Genomic DNA, 20,989 nt, shown 5'->3' on the forward strand with positions numbered 1-20,989 from the left:
AATCATTTTTAAATTTCACACGGTAGTGTATCTTTTTTTTTTGGGGGGGGGGGGAGGACAATGTAGTCTTTGTATTAAGTGGTACTGGTAATTACCCTCCTCATACTCGATTAATAAGGTTTGCATCCTAAAAGTCCCCCGGTTTGAATTTGAAGGTTAGGGTCTCCAGATTCGACAGACGTTTATCATTCATTTACAAACCCACCCCAAGCACACTACAGTTGTGCAGCTGGGTTCACAACCCATGCCCTCCATGCTTCCTCACCTGTGCTTGTCCTGTACTATCTTGTCCTGTCCATTGTTGGCGATATATAAGGATTTACTTTCCTCATCTTGTTTGTGCTTTGTTGTTATCTTCTTTTCTCACTCCCCTGAAGAAAACCTTGTTCGGCTCGACTGATCGACTATGATTCTCAATAAAAAATCGATCAGAATACGTAGGAACCACACCGGCATAGTAAAACACTGACACAGTAAAGCTGTTCGAGCATAAAAGGGATTCATATTCTCTTTTCTGGCTGACCTAACAGGTGAAGATGACAAAAAAAAAGGACCCTCAGGTTTGTGCTCGATAATCAGGAGAGATTAATGCCCATGGGTTCGAGTCTGACGATCAGGAGTTAGTAGCTCGGCAGAAGAACAGAAAATGAAGATCCATTTCCCGGGGGTTCAAATTCCTCCTTGTTTTTTTTTGACATTAATTGCCATAATTATTGTGATTAAAATGTGTATTGATGCTTCCACTTTGGCAATCGACAACATTTTTCATCTTCCGAGATGTGGCAAATATGACAAGCTTCTTTTATTACATGGCACAACCACTGCTAATTACACTTCCTACAGTATGAATGTTTGGTTGCTTTACGCCCTTCATGTGGCACATTCTCAACAACATTGTAACTGCTATATTTGTTCTTTCATGCCACATAACATTGCAAACCTACATGTAGTACCTTCTCCATATCCCAATTATTCATTACTCTTTCCTCACATCTTAACTTCTTCCGTCAGTCCACAGTATCTTTGCTGAAACAGGTTTTCCGCTCCCCTACGTACGATGTAGCTTCAAAGAACAAAAGCTCAACAAAGCGGAAGGCCCAGACCTTGTGTCCCAATCCTGTCTCAAACTCTGTGTGGACCAGCATACTCGAGTCCAGATCTCTGGAACTGTGTGAATTGTCATCGTGTATTAAATGATCCACCATCATCCCAGTCCATAAGAAAATTGGAAACCTTAGTTCTGAATGACGACAGGACTATCACCCTGATATCTGTAGTCACAAAGTCCTTTGAACGCCTTATTTTGGACCACCACAAAAGTGTCACAGGTCCCCAGCCGGACCCCTCACAGTTTGTTTACTGAGCCAACAGGTCTGCGGCTGATGCAGTCAACATGGGACTTCATTGTAGAACATCTCGATGCAACGCGGAACTATGTGAGTATCCTGTTCGTAGACTTCAGCTTTCCAGTCAACATCATAATCCTTGAACTCCTCTCCTCCAAGCTTCTTGCCTGCCATCTGACAGTTTGTTTACAGCTCCCTGATGGGCATGACACAGCAGGTTAGGCTGGACGACACCACCTCATGGTGTTCACCATCAGCACTGGGGTATCCCAAGGTTGTATCCTCTCTCTGGTGCTGTTCTCTCTCTACATGAACAATTGCATGTCAATGTACACAGCTGTGAAATTCCTGAAGTATGCAGATGACACCATAGTTTTGGCCTCATCAAAAACGGTGATGAGTCTGCGTGTTGACAGGAAGCAGATCGGCAGGAGCTGTGGTGCAGCTAAGACAACCTGTAGCTGAATGCACTAGGGACTGTAGAGATTGTGGACTTCAGGAGGCATCATTTCCCTCAGCAGCCCCTCACACTGTCCAACTGCCCCATGCCAACCATCAAGACCTTCGTATCGGAAATGGAGTTTCTCTGGACCTGAAGTGGGAGATCAACACCAACTCCTTCCTCAAAAAGGCCCAGCAGAGGATGTACAGCAGTTCCTGCAGCTTCTGAGGAAGCACAGCCTGCCACAAGAGCTGTTGAGGCAGTTCTGCACATCAGTCCTGTGTTCTTCCATTACAATTTGGTTTGGCGCTCGTACGAACAAGGACAAACTCTGACTGCTTTGGCCAATCAAAGATACTGTAAAGATTGTCTGTACACCTCTACCATTCCTTGAGGACTTGCACACTGCCAGTACTAAGACAAGGGGATGGAAAAATCTCTTGGATCATTCCATCCTGGTCAACCACCTTTTCCATCACTTTCCCTCATGCAGGCGCCACCAAAAAACACAAACTAAAACAACTTGCCTTTAACTTCTGAAACAGTTAACTTAGAATTACATTGTGACATGTTGCCAATATGTTCTAGAGATAGTTGTCACATCTCTGTCGGGTCAATTACACAGTATTGGTGCGCTCACTGTTGTAGTCTCGCCACTCTGCTCTATTTACATATCGGTTGTTGACCAATATTGGCCACTCATGCTTGAGTACCATCTGAGCATTTCAACAATTGACATTGTCTGAGATTTTCACACAAACAGTCACTTTAAACTGCATCAATTTCTTGAAGTGTCTGCGCCCTTTGCACAATGATGATTGCAGCCGACCGTCGTTCTGTTAGTCATTTCAAACTGCTCTGATTCCTTTGCACAACTGGAAAAATAAAAATAAAAGGAACATTACCACATGACTGGTAATGCTTTATTGCTCGGTGAGTGTTTTTCCACTTTTTTTTTATGTCTTTATTTCTCGACCGTATTCACTTTCAATGGACTGTTTGTTGTACTAGAGCGCCTCCATCTACCAACTACCGGGGGACAAATTCCTTCTTTTTGACATGGTAAATAAAGATGATTCAGATTTCTTTCGTTCCTGAGGATGCAGAATGTAAGGTAGGCGCACTAGCAATATTATCAAAGCAAATACAGTAATTTCTGTCTAGCCAAGGGTTGGCAAGGCGGCCCGAGTTAGAGAGGACAAAACCAAACCAATCACAATCTTTCATGTTGAATATACAGTATGTACTGATGTGTATGATGTGCCCAAAACCTGCAAGGTGTTGTGTGATATGCACATCTGATACTCACTGAGCAGAATGATGATGCATATCAGGATAGAGATTATCGCTCCGGTTCCCAGGCCGGCAGCTGCCACAGCGCCCACAGTCGTGCAGTCTCCGTTTAGATCGCACGGACACACTTTTACTTTGATGACAGACCTGTTGTACAAGGTAGGGTTTCCGGAGTCGGACACAGTTATCGGGACCTCGTACACGCCGGGCTCAAAATAGACATGGTATGGCAGACTGAGACGAGCATAGTTGCCTGTGTCGAGGAAAGAGAAGACCACGTGTCAAACATTTACACATCATCGAAGACAGCATGAAATGCACGGATCAGTTCATTAGGTACAGCCATCCATTTTATAAACCGCTTCTCCACATTTGGGTAGAACAGAAGCCTATCCTAGCTGACTTTGGGTGGTTAGTGGGTACATACTGTCCAGCCTGGCACATATAGAAGATCAGACAGTCACACTAACATTTGTTCCTTTGGACAATTTAGATCAGTTCATAAAATACTGTGATTTGGTTTCAGGGAGAAGGCCAATCTACTTGACTGTGAAGCAGATGTGCTAACAACTGCGGTACCTCATTAAATTGAAGCAATGGATTAGAATTTTGGTTTTACAATGTTAACGAGGTACTTTAATTTACCATAAACAAATGTTTTTAGTAGAAGCCGAAAAAGAAGAAACTTTCATGGACCACTTGTGTGCAGGCGCCATGTGTTCAATTCCCACTGTGAATTTTAACGTAAAAGCTTGTGTCCCTCCTCGTGCGCTGAGATTCACGGGCAGCCGAATCCAGAACGTAGTCTGCCTTTCGCCTGAAGTAACCTGCATATGGGTTCGAGTTTCCAATGAACTTGAACAGGATAAGCGGTATTAAAAATGGACGGATGGAAATGTACTGCTACTCGACATTACATTGAGATATGTACAATAAGATTTTTCAGAATAAAGATACATGAGATGGGGTGACTCTACATACAATAATGACATAAAAACTTGAAAACTGAAGTACAGTATTGGAAAAGCAACGTGTCACCTCTTGTATTAGTGATCATAAAATGATTAAATGATGCGCCTCGTGAGGTTACAGTCCCCATGAGCGATAAATATTGTCATATTTTGGGATCTATTTGGATATTTTTGGATGTCCGCTTACCACTGAGTCGTGTAATTGTCCAGTTGCGTTTGATGCTTTCAGGATAAGTGGGCAGCTCAAAAACAAAAGGCCCAGCATTGGAGTCAGTATCGGCGTCCGTAGCAGTGATATTGACACCGTTGGCATTCTTGTTCATCTGCTCACAGATCTGAGACTCCCTGATTATGAGTGCTGGGGGGTTGTCATTAATATCTATCAGATAGATCTGCAGTGTGCCGGTACCACTGGCTGGAGGAGAGCCTGAAAACAAGAAAGGAGGGAGTGAGGAGAAAATCACGTCACGTCAGAAGGAAAACATGCCTAGAGAAGATGTGTGCTGTGAAGAGGGAACGGGGGCAGGGAGACGTTGTTGGGCCAGCAGTTTAATGCTGATGGACTGTCCAAATTGCAGAAAAAAAGAGAGAAAAAAAAAGAAAATATGAAGATGAAAAGTTGAGAATCCTCTTCAGTGATCATGTTGGTAGAAGGGTAGGAGAATTTCTCTGTGTGACAGAAATACTTTTGACAGTGGTGCTCTCAAACTCCTCGTTTAGCCTCGCAGGCAAATCAAACACATCATGGTCGATAAATCTGCAGCTGCAGCTCATGCACTCGCTGAAAGATGCACATAACGATGACTGTAACACAATCAAACAAGTCTTTTTCTGTGCGTCTTTGTGCAACACTACTAGCGATACCTACAATAAAGTCATCTCTGTCTGCCGATATACTATACGGAACTGTGTTCTGATTTTGGTGTTATTTTCCAGTCATTTGGATCTGTCCTAATGAAAATCAGATCAGTTGGCTCAGTTTAGGGTGTTTAATTTTCTATTTGAAAATAGTAACATATGCAACATGCCACATTGAACGCATTAACTACAACAATGCTCCTCCTTGAGGCCATCAACTTAACGTAGTGGAGGAGTTTGTGTGTCCCAATGATCCTAGGAGATAAGATGTAGGGGGCTTCAAACCCCTGCTAGGGCCACTAATGACAAACGTGTCCTAGGTGAGGGTTAGCACAGCTCTGAGACTCCTATGATGAAAGACTTAATTGGACCAAGGTTTCCCTTGCCCGCACGCAGGTCACCGGACCCCCCTCTGGAGTCAGAATCGGAGAAGGGGCTCAAAGGTGAGAACAGCCTGAAAGGGTAACGTGGCTCCCCCTTCCCGTGGGCTCACCACTTGTAGGAGGGGCCATAGGAGTCAGGTGCAGGGAGAGATGGGTGGTGGCAGAAGGCAGGAACCTTGGAGATCTGATCCCCGGTCTCAGAAGCTGGCTTTATGGATGTGGACTGTCACCTCTCTGCCAAGGAAGGAGCCAAAGCTGGTGTGTGAGGTCGAGAACCTCCACACGTCGCTTGGCCTCTGGTACCAGTCCTCTTGAGATGGGTTAGACTCTCTTCCGCACTAGAGTTGCCCATGGTAAGAGGAGCCGAGCATGTGCAGGTATTCTTATTGCCTAATGAGTCCCCGAATGAAGGTTGTGGTTCACCCCGGTGGACAAGAGGGTATCCTCCCTCTGCCTTCAGGTGGGGGCACGCGTCCTGACTATAGTTTGTGCCTATACAGCAAACATCAGTTCAGAGTACCCAACCTATTTCTAACTTCTTAGAGGGGATGCTAGAGAGAGCTCCATCTGGGGAGTCCATAGTTCTGCTGGGGTACTTCAGTATTCACGTGGGCAATGACAGGGAGACCTAGAAGGGCGGGTTGGGGAGGAAACCCCCTCCTCCCCATTAGAACCTGAGCGGTGTTGTGTTACTGGACTACTGTGCTTATCATGGTTTTTCCATAACAAATACCATATTTAAGCATAAGGGTGTGCACACATGCACTTGAAGTAGGTTGCAGTTTGTTGATTGACTCTGTGATAACATCAGGCCTGCGGCCGCATATCTTGGACACTTGCAGGGGTTGGACTCTACCAAGTCTCCCCTTTGTCACCGATTCTGTCCATAACTTTTAGGACAGAATTTCTAGGCGCAGCCGAGGCATAGAGGTTGTCTTGTTCGGTGGCCTCAGTATTGCATCCCTGCTTTGTACAGAAATTGTTTTGTTGGCTTCACAAAGCCGTGATCTCCAATTCTTAATTGAGTGGTTCGCAGGCGAGTGTGAAGTGGCTGAGATGAGAATCAGCACCTCCAAATCTGAGACCATGATCCTCCACCAGAAGGGGGTAGCATGCCCTCTCCAGGCCGGGGATGATATCCTGCCCAAAGTGGAGGAGATCAAATATCTTGGGGTCTTGTTCATGAGTGACGAAAGATAGAGATGGAGAGGCAGATCGGTGCAGGATCTGCAGTGATGCGGACTTTGTATCATCCGTTGTCGTAAAGAAGTAGCAAATTCTCAATGTGAAGCTCTCTATATACCGGTCGATATACGTTTCCACACTCACCTGTGGTCACGAGCTGTGGGTCATGACCGAATAAACAACATCGTGGATACAAGCGGCCGAAATGAATTTCCTCTGCAGGGTGTCCGGGCACTCCTTGAGAGATAAGGTGGGAAGCTCGTTCATCCAGGCGAGCTCAGAGTAGAACCGCTTCCCCACCATATTGCAAGGAGCCAAATGAGGTGCTATGCTATATGAGACTATGTCTCTCCGCTGGCTTGGGAATGCCTCGGGATACCTCCCGGAAGAGCTGGATGAAGTGGCTGAGCATCCCCGCTTAAGCTACTGTCCCCACGACACGACCTCGGATAAGCGGTAGAAGTTGGGTGCATGATCTACAACAATGAAGTACAGTACAAAAATATTCTACAATATTTATGATTCGAAAAGAACATAAGGCAAGTTTCACTCAACAACCAGACTGAAGCACTTCTTAAAGATATTACAAACATTATAGTTAACTGTAGGACATCATTTTGGCAACTGAACAACATCATGCATCAAAGATGTTAACAGTCCCGTAGCTCTTTTTTCCCCCACCTTCAGTTGTGAAGTGTAATTTTACTTGTAAGCTTTTTGAGGTTCAAACAATGCAGTTATTGTAAATGTGTGAATTTGTTAACAATGTACCAGTAAGTGGCACGTAAATGTTTTTGATGAATGATTGAATTACAACAGTTTGAGTAATGCGTGCCAGGGATGAGAGAGTGTCATGTATAATAGGAGTTTCAGCTAAATTGCATTTTCAAATAAATTGGTTAAATTATAAAAATCATATCCTTTCTGAAGCCGAATTCAATGAGTTCCACCATCTACCAGCATTTGCTACCATCAAAATCATTCCACACTATCTACATGGTATCACGGTAACTGATGCAGAAAAACTCACAACTGTTACACGCACAAAAACAAACACAATCGCAGGGAAATACACGCATACACATTTTCCCATTTCACTGCTTTGCTAATCCCAGCCATGGACGGGGAACAAGACGAAGCAGCTTGCCACGGTTGATAGGAGAATTATGGAGGTTTTTACCAGCTAAATAAATAATTATGTTTGTGTAAGTTCCTCAAAAGGATTTGTATTCAGTCCTTTCTGTGACAGCGGCTCAGGCATGTTGAGGCACGGTAAAAAAAAAAAAAAAAAAAGACTGGCACGTGTTGTGCAAATCACGTATTTGCACATAAACAAAAGCATCAGGAAGGACACGTGTGCGCAAGAGGGTGTGAGGTGATACGACTGCGGCAGGGTGAGACTTTAAATCACGGAGATACAAGCTCACCTTGGATCCGGCTGTCACCACCTCCCCATTTCTCCTTGCATTGAAGGTGCTACTCACTGTCGCGCCGCAATTTGTAATTCTGGCAAAATCCAGCTCATGTTGCGACGGCTGGCACGTCAGCAACACCTCCAAAGTCAATATGCACAGAACCCTGGAGCGCCCAGGGCTCATGTTTGACTCTGACCGCATTCTGTTATCAAGCACATCAGTCATAAAATAGTCACTTTGGGAAAAAGAAAGTTTACGTCAATCAAGTTTGACCCCTGACTGACTGCTGCGGCAAGAAGAGCTTAATGCAGCCATACATTTTTAGAAGCTATTGTTGCCTCGGGGAAACAGCTAAGGCATTAATTTTGAATGAAAAGACCAGGAAATAACAAGGAAGGCTGAAATCATCAGCAATTTAGAACTCTATGAAGTCCAAACTGTAGGTATTGTAGGTGTCAACATGAATCCTAGCATTTTCTGTTAATCAGCAGGTTACGCATAATAGCATTCACCGCTGTCAATCATAGCAAATACACAGATTGATACATTTTTTTATGTTTTGAATGCGTGCACTTTCAAATGAACCAATGTTTTAAAGTAAACTTAACTTAAGGTAAACAGCCAGCTGCACACAACTGATAAGGCAATGTTGAAAAAAAGAGAAAGCTGTCGGGGGTTACTCTCGACTCCCACTTGAGAAAAGGGCAAACTTATTGGTTTGTTGTGATTGAGTTTGCGCTCATTTAAGCTGGAGGTTCAACTCTGAGGCAGAACAAATGATATATATGCTACATGGATTGCATAAGAGAGAAGGAAAGAAGGGAGGCGTGCATGTCCGATAAGAGCGGGGAGAGGATCATCTCGCAGCATGAAGCCGAGATTTACCCCAACTCATTCGTTTCTCCACAGCACATCCTTTGACATCATGTCCTTTTTGACCTCAAAGTCTACCTAAATGCATCTATTGTTTAATCCATAAAAAAAAAAAAAAAACATATATACGTATATATACCTGCGTGCTTCTACCTCCGCTCTTGTAGGTCACTCTATGTTCCTGTTTCTTCTGGAAATAAGTGTTCACCACTGCCAATTCCATCGTTTTTGCAAAGTCAACCACCATCGACCCCTCAAAGTTCCTTTACTGAATGGTTACCCATCACTTCTTCGTCGCTCATGTTTCCTTCGCCAACATGCCCATTAAAATCTGCACCAATCACAACTCTCTCTCTCTCTGTCTCTCTCTCTCTCTCACTCTCTCTGGAATGCTCAGGACTAGTTCATCTAGTTCCTTCCAGAATTTCTCTTTCAACTCGAGGTCATATCTTACCTGTGGGACATAGTCGCTTATCACATTATACACAATACTCTCAATTTCAAATTTCAGCCTCATCACTCGATCTGATACTCTTTTCACCTCCAAGACATTCTTAGCCAGCTCTTCTTTTAAAATAAACCCTACTCCATTTCTCTTCCCATCTACTCTGTGATAAAATAACTAAAAACCCTGCACCTAAACTTCCAGCCTTACTCCCTTTCCACTTGCTCTATTTGATATTCTGTTTTACTTTGGCTAATCTTCATTCCTCTCCTTTCCAGTGCGTACCGCCATCCCTCTAATTGTTCCTCCGCCTGTTCCCTGCTTTCACTGCAGATCACAATCCCATCTGCGAACATCATGGTCAAAGGGGATTCCAGTCTCACCTCATCTGTCAGCCTATCCATTACTCCCGCAAACAGGAAGGGGCTCAGGACGGAACCCTGATGCAGTCCCACCTCCACCTTAAATTCTTCTGACACACCTATGGCACATCTCACCATTGTTTTGCTGCCCTCATACTGGTCCTGTACTATTCTTACATATTTCTCCACCACACCAGACTTGCACATGCAGTACCACAGTTCCTATCTTGGTACTCTGTCTTAGGCTTTCTCTAGGTCTACAAAGACACAATGTAGCTTTTTCTGACGTTCTCTGTACTTTTCCGTGAGCATCTTCAAGGCAAGAGGGAGAGGAAGACCAAAAAAAAGGTTGAAGGATGTCGTGAGGGAAGAGATGAGGACAATCGGTGTTCGAGAAGACGATGCATGAGATATGCTGAGATGGAAAAAGATGACACGCTGTGGTGATGCCTAACGGGACGAGCCGAAAGAAAAACAAGACACACACACACACACACAGTGAAGAAAATAACTATTTGAACACCCTGCTATATTGCAAGTTCTCCCACTTAGAAATCATGGAGGGTTCTTAAATTTTCATTGTGGTTGCATGTCCACTGTGAGAGAGAAAATCCCCCCCAAAAAATCCAAAAATCACAATGTATGATTTTGTAACGATTTATTTGTGTGATACAGCTGCAAATAAGTATTTGAACACCTGTCTATCAACTAGAATTCTGACCATCCAAGTTATGTATACATATATCAATACACAAATCATTTCTTTCTTTCATTTGGGTCATGATTGTATTCGCATAGGTATGTAGTTTGTATGTGAAAGTAAGTCTGCAATATCCGGGTGGAAAAATGAAATTGTTGCCTCCAATCAAGGGGAGATGCTGATGTTGCGGGGGGAAATAAAGTTCAGTTACCTGAGAAAATATGCAGCGACTGAAGAAGTTCAAAAACAATTGCTGAAACACACTTTGCTTAGTTCAAGAGATTTCACTATAAACCACATTGAGGAGAAAAACAAAAAACAAACAAATTGAGAATACAAAGTGAAAAGGAATGATTGAGATTAGGCTTTGGAGTTTAGGTATGCAATATGAGTGGTTGGCTTGGATTAAAAAACAAGTAACCTTGGCTGTGTTGTAATATTTCCTACATCATACCTATGAAAAACTGAAACTAGTAACAGCAAATAATCACAAGACCCAATGCTCCCACATTGCCGCGACTGCCGTGGAGAAAGCAAAAGAGAGACTTTAAATAGGAGGCTAGCTTGCTAGAACGCACCTTTGTGTGTGCGATCGACATATCTGCCAAACCTGAATCAAGTGAAGAGATGAATGATAGGGTGACGCCTTTTTTTTTTGGGCACACCAAAACTGCCGTGATCACGGTCGACACATTGAGCCCCTAAACAGTAGCATAAGTTACTCTTGGTCTGTTTATGAAATCTCAAAAGTCAGTCAATGTATGGAGAAAATCATACAATAAAGGTGTATGAAATATTTAAATGTACCGCTCGTCAGTTGCATGTTAAGACACATTTTAAGAGGAAGGATATGAAGACAGAGCGGAGGGGGTCTATTCAGTGCTGACCTGGAAGATTAAAATGGTTAAAAATTGTGTTCAGCGACCACCATGGCACAAGTAGTTTTTACTAAATAGAAAATACTATGACATAATGCAGGCTTTAACAGCAATGCACTGTGTGTGTATCCATCCCTCAATCTATTTTCTTCCGCTTATCTGAGGTTTGGTCGCGGCTTGAGCAGGGCAGACCAGATATCCTTTTTCCCAGCCACTTCATCCAGTTTTTCCTGTCAGGGATCACAAGGAGTTTCCAGGCCAGCCAGGGGAACCTAGTCCCTCCAGCTTATCCCAGGTCATCCCTGGGGTCTTCTGGTGGGAAGTGCCCAGAACCCCTCACCAATTAGGTGTCCAGGAGGCATCCTGATCAGATGTTCCTCATCTAGCTCCTGTCAATGTGCCGGGCTCTGCACTGAGCTCCACCTGGATGACCGAGCTGCTCACCCGATCAATAAGGGAGAGCCCAGACACCCATCCATCTACCCATCCATCCATTATCTACTGCTTTTTCGGGTCGGGTCATGGGGGAAATAACTTCAGCAGGGACACCCAGACTTCCTTTTCCCTAGCCACTTCTTACAGCTACTTCCAGAGGGATCCCGAGGTGTTCCCAAGCCAAGAGACATAGTCTCTCCAGCGTGTCCTGGGTCGTCCTCAGGGTCTCTTTCCAGTGGGATGTGCCCAGAACAACTCACCAGGGAGGCATCCAGGAGGCTTCCGAATCAGATGCCCCAGCCACCTCATCTGGCTCCTCTCAATGCGGAGGAGAAGCGACTCGACACTGAGCCCCTCCCGGATGACCGAGCTTCTCACCCTATCTCTTAGGGGTAGCCCGGACACCCTGCGGAGGAAACTCATTTCGGCCGCTTGTATCTAGCGTCTTGTTCTTCCGGTCACGATCCACAGCCTGTGACCATAGGTGAGGCTGGGTACGTAGGTCAACTGGTAAACAAAGAGCTTTGCAATTCGACAAAGCTCCTTCTTTACCATAATGAACGGAAAAAAAAAAGTCTGCATGACTGCAGACTCTGCACTAATCCGCTTGTCGATCTCCCATTCTATCCTTCCCTCACTCATGAACAAGACGCCAAGATGCTTGAACTCCTCCACTTGGGCCAGGATCTCATCCCCGACCTGTCTCAACCCCTTTTCCAGTCTCAGATTTGGAGGTGCTGATTGCGCTCGCAGTCATTTCACACTCTGAAAATGAGCCGCATATACGAAAGTTGGATATCAAGGCTTAATGAAGCTAACAGAATCTGCAAATAGCAGAGAGGCAATATTAAGTCCCCACACCGGACCCCCTCTACATCTGGGCTTTGCCTAGAAATTCTGTACATAAAAGTTATGGAGAGAATTAGTGATAAAGGGCAGCCTTGGTGGAGTTCAACCTCTACCTTAAACAAGTCTGACCTACTGGCAGCAATGATGATCAAACTCTGACACTGGTCGTACGGGGACCGAATAGCCTGTATCAGGGGATTCGTTACCCCGTGCTTCCGAAGCACCCTCAATTAAACTTCCTGAGGAACATGGTTTAACACTTTCTCCAAGTCCATAAAACACAAATAGACTGATTGGATGAACTCCCACGTGTGTGTAGTTCTGAAATAATGCTAGTTTTGGACTATCCATCCATCCATTTTCAACACAGTTTCTCTTGGTTAAGGTCATGTGGCGCTAGAGCCCATCCCATCTGAAGTCCCGACTACAAGCTAAACTGGTCGCCAGTCAATCGCAGGACACAGATAGACACTGTAAACCTTAAGGACACACATTCACACACGGAGTGGGAACTGGACCCACGCTGTCAGTACCAAAGTCAGACGAGCGTACCAATCTGCAAGGCCATGCAGCTGAACAGGACAGGTAAAAAAAAAAAAAACAGGAAATAAAATCTGAAAATGGCTACAACGGCGTTATGCGGGAGTCCACTGTATAGAGTACATTGTTATTAATTTGTTATGTTGTTTAATACCACTACCATGTTTCTCCACAACCTGAATCTGTTTTTTTCTTATGCAACCTGGTAGAGGTAATCTGAAAACAATGCCAGTGTCTTGTTCTGAATATGTTCATTGTGTTATTAATGACTCATCAATATAGTAACCCAATTGTGAAAATATTTCTTTAAAATAAAATAACAGGAAAATTGGGCTCTACATACTAAAGGAAAGTACAATCATTCAGAATACATGCAAAAAAAAATAAGTTCTTACCATTATCTGTTGCCAGGAACGTTGCTTCATATATATTGTTTTTCACATAGACAGACTCCCTGTCGAGGATTGCCGTGGTAACGATCTGCCCATTGGTTCTGTTAATTGACAACCAATCTGCAGGGTCATTCAGCTTGGAGTACCTAAACACACGGGCACAAGTCAATGGAGAAGTTGGCATGTCTCTTTCCGTGTGTCTATACAGTAAAGAAAATAAGTATTTGAACACCCAGCTATATTGCAAGTTCTCCCACTTAGAAATCATGGAGGGGTCTGAAATTTTCATCGTAGGTGCATGTCCACTGTGAGAGAGATCATCTAAAAAGAAAAATCCAGAAATCCCAATGTATGATTTTTTTTAACAATTTATTTGTGTGACACATCTGCAAATGAGTATTTGAACACCTGAGAAAACCAATCTTAATATTTGGTACAGTAGGCTTTGTTTGGAATTACAAAGGTCAAATGTTTCATGTAGTTGTTCACCAGGTTTGCAAACACTGCAGGAGGGATTTTACCCCATTCCTCCACACAGATCTTCTCTGGATCAGAGAGGTTTCTGAGCTGTTGCTTTGTTTCAGCTACCTCCAAAGATTTTCTATTGGGTTTAGGTCTGGAGACTGGCTAGGCCACGCCAGAACCTTGATATGCTTCTTACGTAGCCACTCCTTGGTTTTCCTGGCTGTGTGCTTCGGGTCACTGTCATGTTGAAAGACCCGGCAGCCACGACCCATCTTCAATGCTGACTGAGGGAAAGATGTTGTTCCGCAAAACCTCACAATACATGGCTGCAGTCATCCTCTCCTTAATACAGTGCAGTCGTCCTGTCCTATGTACAGAGAAACACCCCCAAAGCATGATGCTACCACCCCCATGCTTCACAGTAGGGATGGTGTTCTTCATTTGTCTTCCTCGAAACACGGATCGTGGAATTATGACCGAAAAAAATCAATTTTGGTCTCATTTAAGTGGGAGAACTTGTAATATAGCAGGGTGTTCAAATACTTATTTTCTCCAATGTATGCATGTTTTCTTTCACACTCTTGCGGAGTTTACGGAGTATCCTGTTGATTCCATCCCGTTTTTCACTCTTTTATAGTACAGTCTGTAATCAGTTGCTTTATATGTTTAGCACTTTTACAACTGGTTGTGCTTTTGCTCATGATTAATATATGGCATCAGAAGTTGTTTGCTTCGGGTAAAGCAGGCTAAACTCACTGGTAGGGCCATGCGAAAATGGTTGCAAATTCCTGGAGACAGCACGTTCGGATATGTGTTCTGATCTCGAGACATGAAAGTGGGCTTAGGTAGTGACCTCTGAGATAAAAGAAAAAGGAGGACGAGAGGATCTTCCCTACTGCATCCCTATCTCAATCCGATCTGACTGTTGTTGTTTCTCATTTGTCGCTTTGGGCTCATTGCATGCTTCCAATTCTCTGTAATCTCTCTCCCAACCTGCGGCAACTCACCTCGTCTTGCTCTACTTCTGGATTTATACTTTGACTTATCCCTGCCAGTATCTTTTCATCTTCACCATATTTTCATCATCTTCCACCATTTATGGTTGAAATCTCACTATGCATGCACCAATTGGATTTTGATTTGTGAAATTTGCTTTGTTTCACATCGAGGTGAATCAGCTTGGAATAGGCAGATGGGAAGTAGTGGGGTGGACAGGAGAACATAATCTTTATCCTCCAGCAAGGGAGGTGGGATTATCCCAGCAGGCAGTGGGCATGATTCTGAGTAAAGCAGCGTGTTTCAAAAAAGGATCACAGAGTTGACGCTCCCATACTCTGGAGGCTTTCACAAGCCCATGGACACTACCTGGCGGATTGTGAAATCCTCAGCAGGAATACCGTGATTCCATCACTGCAGGGCTGGGGTGGGGGGATAACCCAGTGAGACAAGGAAATGAGCTATTTTGTGGAAAGGGAAAAAAGGGGATGAAAGAAATGGCCCTGGAAGTACTGACATAGCTACATGATCTGCATGTAATACCCTAATTAAGAATAAACCTTTCAAGGCTCCCGGCTGCATGTCTCTGGGCCAAGTGAAGGGCTGACACACCCGCTAACTTTATTCTGAAGAGGTGGTGATCTTGCAAAAAGTAGTTGGTGTGTCAGCAATACTATCACTGGAATTTATGGAAGTGATTGTAAGTCACATATTTGAAAGTCGCAAGCAACTCCCAAGTCATCGCAAATCGCAGTGTAAATGATCAAGCAGGAGTCGCCATTAAATTTCAAGCAAGTCAAGTCATTACTTGGTTTAAGCAAGTTGCAAGTTAAGTCATACAATCTTGCTCCAGTCGCAACATATATTGCAGTGGTAATAAAATATATTTTTCACAATTTTCCCCCCATACCTCCTCGGCGTGCAATGGTATAAACTGTACATTTTGGCGACAGCCTTCTTAAAAAAACAATTAAGCAAAAGCCAAGGCTGTTTTCTGTTGGTCAAATATAATTAAATGAGTACATAACGGGTGAAAGGAAAATGAAAGAGATTCATAATTTAGGGAATACTAAGGTGGGTAGAGTAGCTAAAAAAATGTACTAAAGACTAACTGCTTTTTTTTTTCAAGAATAATATGACTCAAATAAAAGTAAAAAGTAGTCCTCCAAATATTTACTTGAGTAAGAGTAAGAAAGTACTCAATGAAAAAAAACTACTCAAGAGTAACTTGTGAGTAACCCTTTTTTTTTTTTTTTTTTTTTTTTAAATCAGAGCATGAATGTCAAATCAAATCAAATAAAAATAATGTGTGGGGGTCGACACATACTCGCGACCATTTACATTTTTAACGACCCCAGAACCAAAAGGCCATGCATTGGACCTTGCTGACCAAATTTAATAATTGTGTGCCTGTGACACACCATAGGATAGCAGTAATGTTCCCATATCCAGTGCCAAAACAAGAATAGAAACATCCGCAAGTTACCACAAAGTGTTTTCTCAAGGGAGAAGTGATCTGAAATATTCAACACCGTATTGGAGAGTCACAATTTAAGACCTGCATTGACTACCATGTAACTCGCTTGTGTGGTCTGATTGGTGAATTGGGGTCAAAAGACGTGAGCTACTGTAGAATGTTGGATTGGTCGCAACAGCGCCACATTTGCAAGTCAAAGATAGAGTCTAAAAATTGACGCGCACACACGAGAATTATTAAATAAAAGTGATGAACAGCATGTAAAAATACTCTGGTGAGTACAATTTATCGAAAATGTTACCTGAGTAAATGTAACGGAGTACTGTAAATGTAGTGCCATCTTTTAAGAAAAAAAAAGAAGCCATGTGAAAAAAAATTGTATTCCTCCAGTGTCCACTTGCATTAAATCACCCAGCCGCATTTGTTTATTTATTCAGATGCACTGACGCTGGATAATTCACAGTTGTCATTATATTAAAGGTTATGTTTCATATGCTGTGGTGTCCATTTTGAAACCAAAGTGCAGAGACCTTTCTCACAAAGCCGACACAACACATAATTTGATGGTGACACGTCAATGAACACATTCAGTCGTATGAAAATGATATTCACCCATCTTTTCCTTTCGGCTTTCCTTGTTAGGGGTCGCCACTGCATGTCATCCTTTTCCATGCAAGCCCATCTCCTGCATCCTCCTCTCTAACATCAACTGCCCTCATGTCTTCCCTCACGACTAGGACTAGTACTACTACAGTCCATCAGAATGCTATTTGGTCTTCCTCTCGCTCTCTTGCCTGCCAGCTCCATCCTCATCACCTTCTACCACAATACTCACTGTCTTTCCTTTGGACATGTACAAACCATCCAACTCTACTCTCTCTAATTTGGTCTCCAAAACGTCTAACATTGGCCGTCTCTCTGATGAGCTAATTTCTGATTTCATCCAATCTCCTAACTCCTAGAGCGTACCTCAACATCTTCATTTTCGCCACCCCCAGCTCCCTGTCATCTCTTTCGTCGCACCGTCTCTAATCCGTACATCATGGCCGGTCTCACCTCTGTTTTATAAAGTTTGCCCTTCATCCTAGCAGGGACTTCTGTCACATAGCACACCAAACACCTTCCGAGAACTGTTCCAACCTGCTTGGACCCGTTTCTTCCCTTCCTTACCACCCTCACCGTTGCTCTGGATTGTTGACATCAAGGATTTGAAGTCTAACACCCTCCTATCTTCTATCTCTGTAGTCTCACTGTCCCCTCATTCATGCACATATATATTGTAATCTTATCTGGTCTTGGGACCAGCTTACAGTTTGCACTTGCTATCATGCTCTTGCCGGTCCAGCCCTGGCTGTGGAGGTGCCCGCGCGGTCGCGCTGATTGGGAGGCGCACATGCTGGCTGATTGTCCCCGGTGTATATAGGACCATGGGGACGACTGGTCAGGCACCAGATCGTTGCAACTCATGCCCCGTTCCAGCACTCCCGTATTCCTGATCGCAACCCGTGTGTACCAACCTCCGCCTGTTCTCCCACCGACCCCAGAAGCCTGACTCCTTTGATACTCCTGCCTGCTTTGATCGATCTCCTGTGTACCGACTCCTGCATTTAGGTCCTACCTCTGTTTCGATGGGTCGTGACACTTGCTTGTGCCCCCAATCAGGCTGCATTAAAATGATATTCTACTCTCAATGCATACTGTACCTATTAATAGTGGAACACATATTTTCACTGACATTTTTCATTGCTATGCTCATAACACAAAGTCATCCAATATAGCAAAACTTTAACACATCTGGCACCTTCTAGCTCTTTCTTTGTGTCAACAAACATCCGGCCAAACCTTTTTGGAGAGTGTTGCAGGCATCAAATTCAAAATGAGTTTATATTTCCAGGAAAAAAAATAAAATGTATCAGTTTGAACATTAAATACAATATAGGTTAAAAAAAAAAACAGCCGCTCCTATTAAATGTAATGCACATGTACAGAACAACTCTGAATGATCTAATTCTGAATGACAAAAAAGTTTGCATATAAACTAGTGTTGGATCGACGGGGCCTTGGCAAAAACAAAACAGAACTTTTTTCCCCCAATCCTAACAAATTACCTTTCTCGGAGAACCGTGTCTCATGTGACTTGGCTGGTGTTCTTATGATATAATTAGCCCTGCCGGGTGAATGATCTTAGCAAGCAGCGGGAAGAAGTATGACATTTATTTTTCAAACCCCTGACCAAGCGGATGAAAAATGTATGTCTCCAGCTTAGCCATGGCGGTTTGGGTAATCATTTATGCCTATGTCTCTGGTCCTGTGGCTCGACCTTACTGATAAGGTGACTGACAAGTGATGCATGATGCTTCCCCTTCGCTTCTTCTTCCATACACACCTACTTCTGTCCACATTGCCTTCCTTCTATCCCCAACAGGATGCTGTCAGCTTTTGTCTCCTTTGATAAGCACCTGTCAAGCTCAAACCTTGACCCAGAGTTAGCTAACATGCTCACTTCCCCTCTCGCTCTCCCTCCATCATGCTGTATTTTCTGCCTACTTTTAGCTGTTTCAACACCCTGTAAATCCTCTTATTGTCTCTCGTACAAGTAACGTATATTCATCATCCGCTGTCAGAGACATACAGCTCTTTGTCAGATACATACACACGTGTTATGAGTCACACATTGTACAAAGTGATTCACATTATCGTGTTCCGCTTCCTGTTTCATGCACACCCGGATCAGCTGTGGATAGCGCAGTAATGTATGTGTCACAAGCAAGGCATGGGGTGGGACCCAAACGCAGGACTCCGAGGCAGGGACATGGTCTTCGAGGGTGGCTTCATTCCAGGCAGAGGTCGTGCACAGGTAAACAATTCCAACAAGGGCAAAGACAAAAACACGTGGCAGAAGGCAAGGTCCAGAAACATGGAAACAAGGTCGTAACTACAAGGCAAAAAACTTGAAACATGAAAACAAGACTTGATTAGACTTGGCAGCGGTGGCACAGGAACGCTGGGACATGGTCGAGAGGGATACGACAGATGAGGCTTAAATCTGCCTGTGTGGAGTTCTAAATTGCCACTAGGTGTTATTGTAAGTGTGACTGTTGTTTGTCTCTATGTGCCCTCCGATTGGCCAGTTCAGCGTCTACCCCGTCTCCTGCCCGATGACGGCTGGGATAGGCTCCTGCACTCCCGCGACCCTCGTGAGCATAAGCGCTTCAGAAAAAGGATAAATTATATACATTTAAATTTGGAAAAAATCAATTTTTTTTAAGATCCAAGTACTGCACTTTATGTGAATTACATTTTAAAGGAGCAGTGGTGAATTATTCAATTTACTGAATTCCATCAAAATGAATCAATAAAACTGACATTTACCTTTTTGAGTTTTTGATTTGCGAGCCATCACTTGATTGAATCTTTGCTTTGTATTTTGAGACATTTTTTAGGCGTGGGGAAGCTTTAGATATACTGCTGCATGAGTGAAATGAAATCAAATAATTGCGTAAATAATGAACCTTTTAGTGGAAACTAGTAAATCAATTTGTGAACAAAAATCTAATTTGGCACGGGCAATCTATGCTCTCTTACGCAGCGTGAATTCACAGCACGTATCGCAGATAAACATCTGGATTATTATTATTCCGGTGTGAATTAGACCTCATTCCCAAGAAAATGAAAAACACAAGTGATTGTGCTATTATGAAGCCCTGGAAAGTGTCAATGTTTGGGTGGCAATGTGAGAGCCGCCACATATTGTTTTTATTGAACTGTTTCCTCTGAAGAGCTGTAAACAGTCTGCATTGCATTACAGTCTGATTGCAGAAATGCACTGTGCTGATCAATCACTGGTGGTGCATTTAGGTGACTGTCGCAGTACAAAGAACAGCATATTTGGAACAAACACACCAAAAAAGACGGCTCTTTGCGGCGCAAGACTGGAGTGTGGGCAGGACATCCGGTGGGGGTGCAGCGGTTTGGTGACAGTCTCGAGGGTCAGTATGCTCACGGTGATTTTCGGGGGTTAGAATGGATGAATGGCATTAAGTTCCATCCTTTGCTTATCCTCACGAGGGTCACAGGTATGCTAGAACCTACCCCAACTAACTGTGGGCAGGAGGCGGGGTGTACTCTGAACTGTTTGCCAGTCAATTGCAAGGCGCATACTGAATAAACAACCATTTGCACTCACATGGAGACCTATGGACAATTGAGAAACTTCAGTTAACCTATTGTGCATGTTTTTGAGAGGAAACCAGAGTATCAGAAGAAAACCCACGCAGGCGGGGGGACAACATGCAAACCCCACACAGGCAAGGCCATATTTTAACCCCTGGTCCTCAGAACTGTGGGGCAGACGAAATCCGTCATCCACAGAGTTGCCAGCATTGATTTCAATTGGAAAAAAAAAATGATATGCGTATATTGAGATAAAACTTTGGACATGGAATGAATTGGTCCAAAGGTAAACTACTGTGACAGGTCAACTTAATAGCGTGTATTAAGTTTTTATGGAAATTTTAGTGTCGCCTAGTTTCCTTACAATTTTCTGTGAAAATAACTGCAAAATGTGTCCCTTTCCTCAAAGACAATGAGAATGACGCCGACTTCAGAGGAGAGAAATTCTTCAATCAATTGAACTGCTGCACTGCACGGTGTTGGCAAAACATCAAAATTTACGAGCTTCTAC

The 20,989-nt window shown here is 43.6% G+C and overlaps 1 protein-coding gene across 7 annotated transcripts in view; it reads right to left on the minus strand.

Annotated features, from left to right (window-relative positions):
• LOC133512855 (cadherin-4-like) overlaps positions 1-20,989 on the minus strand; it is a 374,466-nt gene that overhangs the window by 8,120 nt on the left and 345,357 nt on the right. For all 7 annotated transcript variants that reach the window (XM_061842843.1, XM_061842868.1, XM_061842853.1 and 4 more), the window contains 3 exons: positions 13,371-13,513; positions 4,240-4,479; positions 3,098-3,334 (listed from right to left, as the gene is read on the minus strand). In XM_061842843.1, coding sequence (XP_061698827.1) covers positions 3,098-3,334; positions 4,240-4,479; positions 13,371-13,513 — 620 coding nt within the window. The remainder of the gene's footprint in view (positions 1-3,097; positions 3,335-4,239; positions 4,480-13,370; positions 13,514-20,989) is intronic.

This window comes from Syngnathoides biaculeatus, chromosome 2, assembly GCF_019802595.1.
Source record: "Syngnathoides biaculeatus isolate LvHL_M chromosome 2, ASM1980259v1, whole genome shotgun sequence".
NCBI classification, from domain to species: domain Eukaryota; kingdom Metazoa; phylum Chordata; class Actinopteri; order Syngnathiformes; family Syngnathidae; genus Syngnathoides; species Syngnathoides biaculeatus.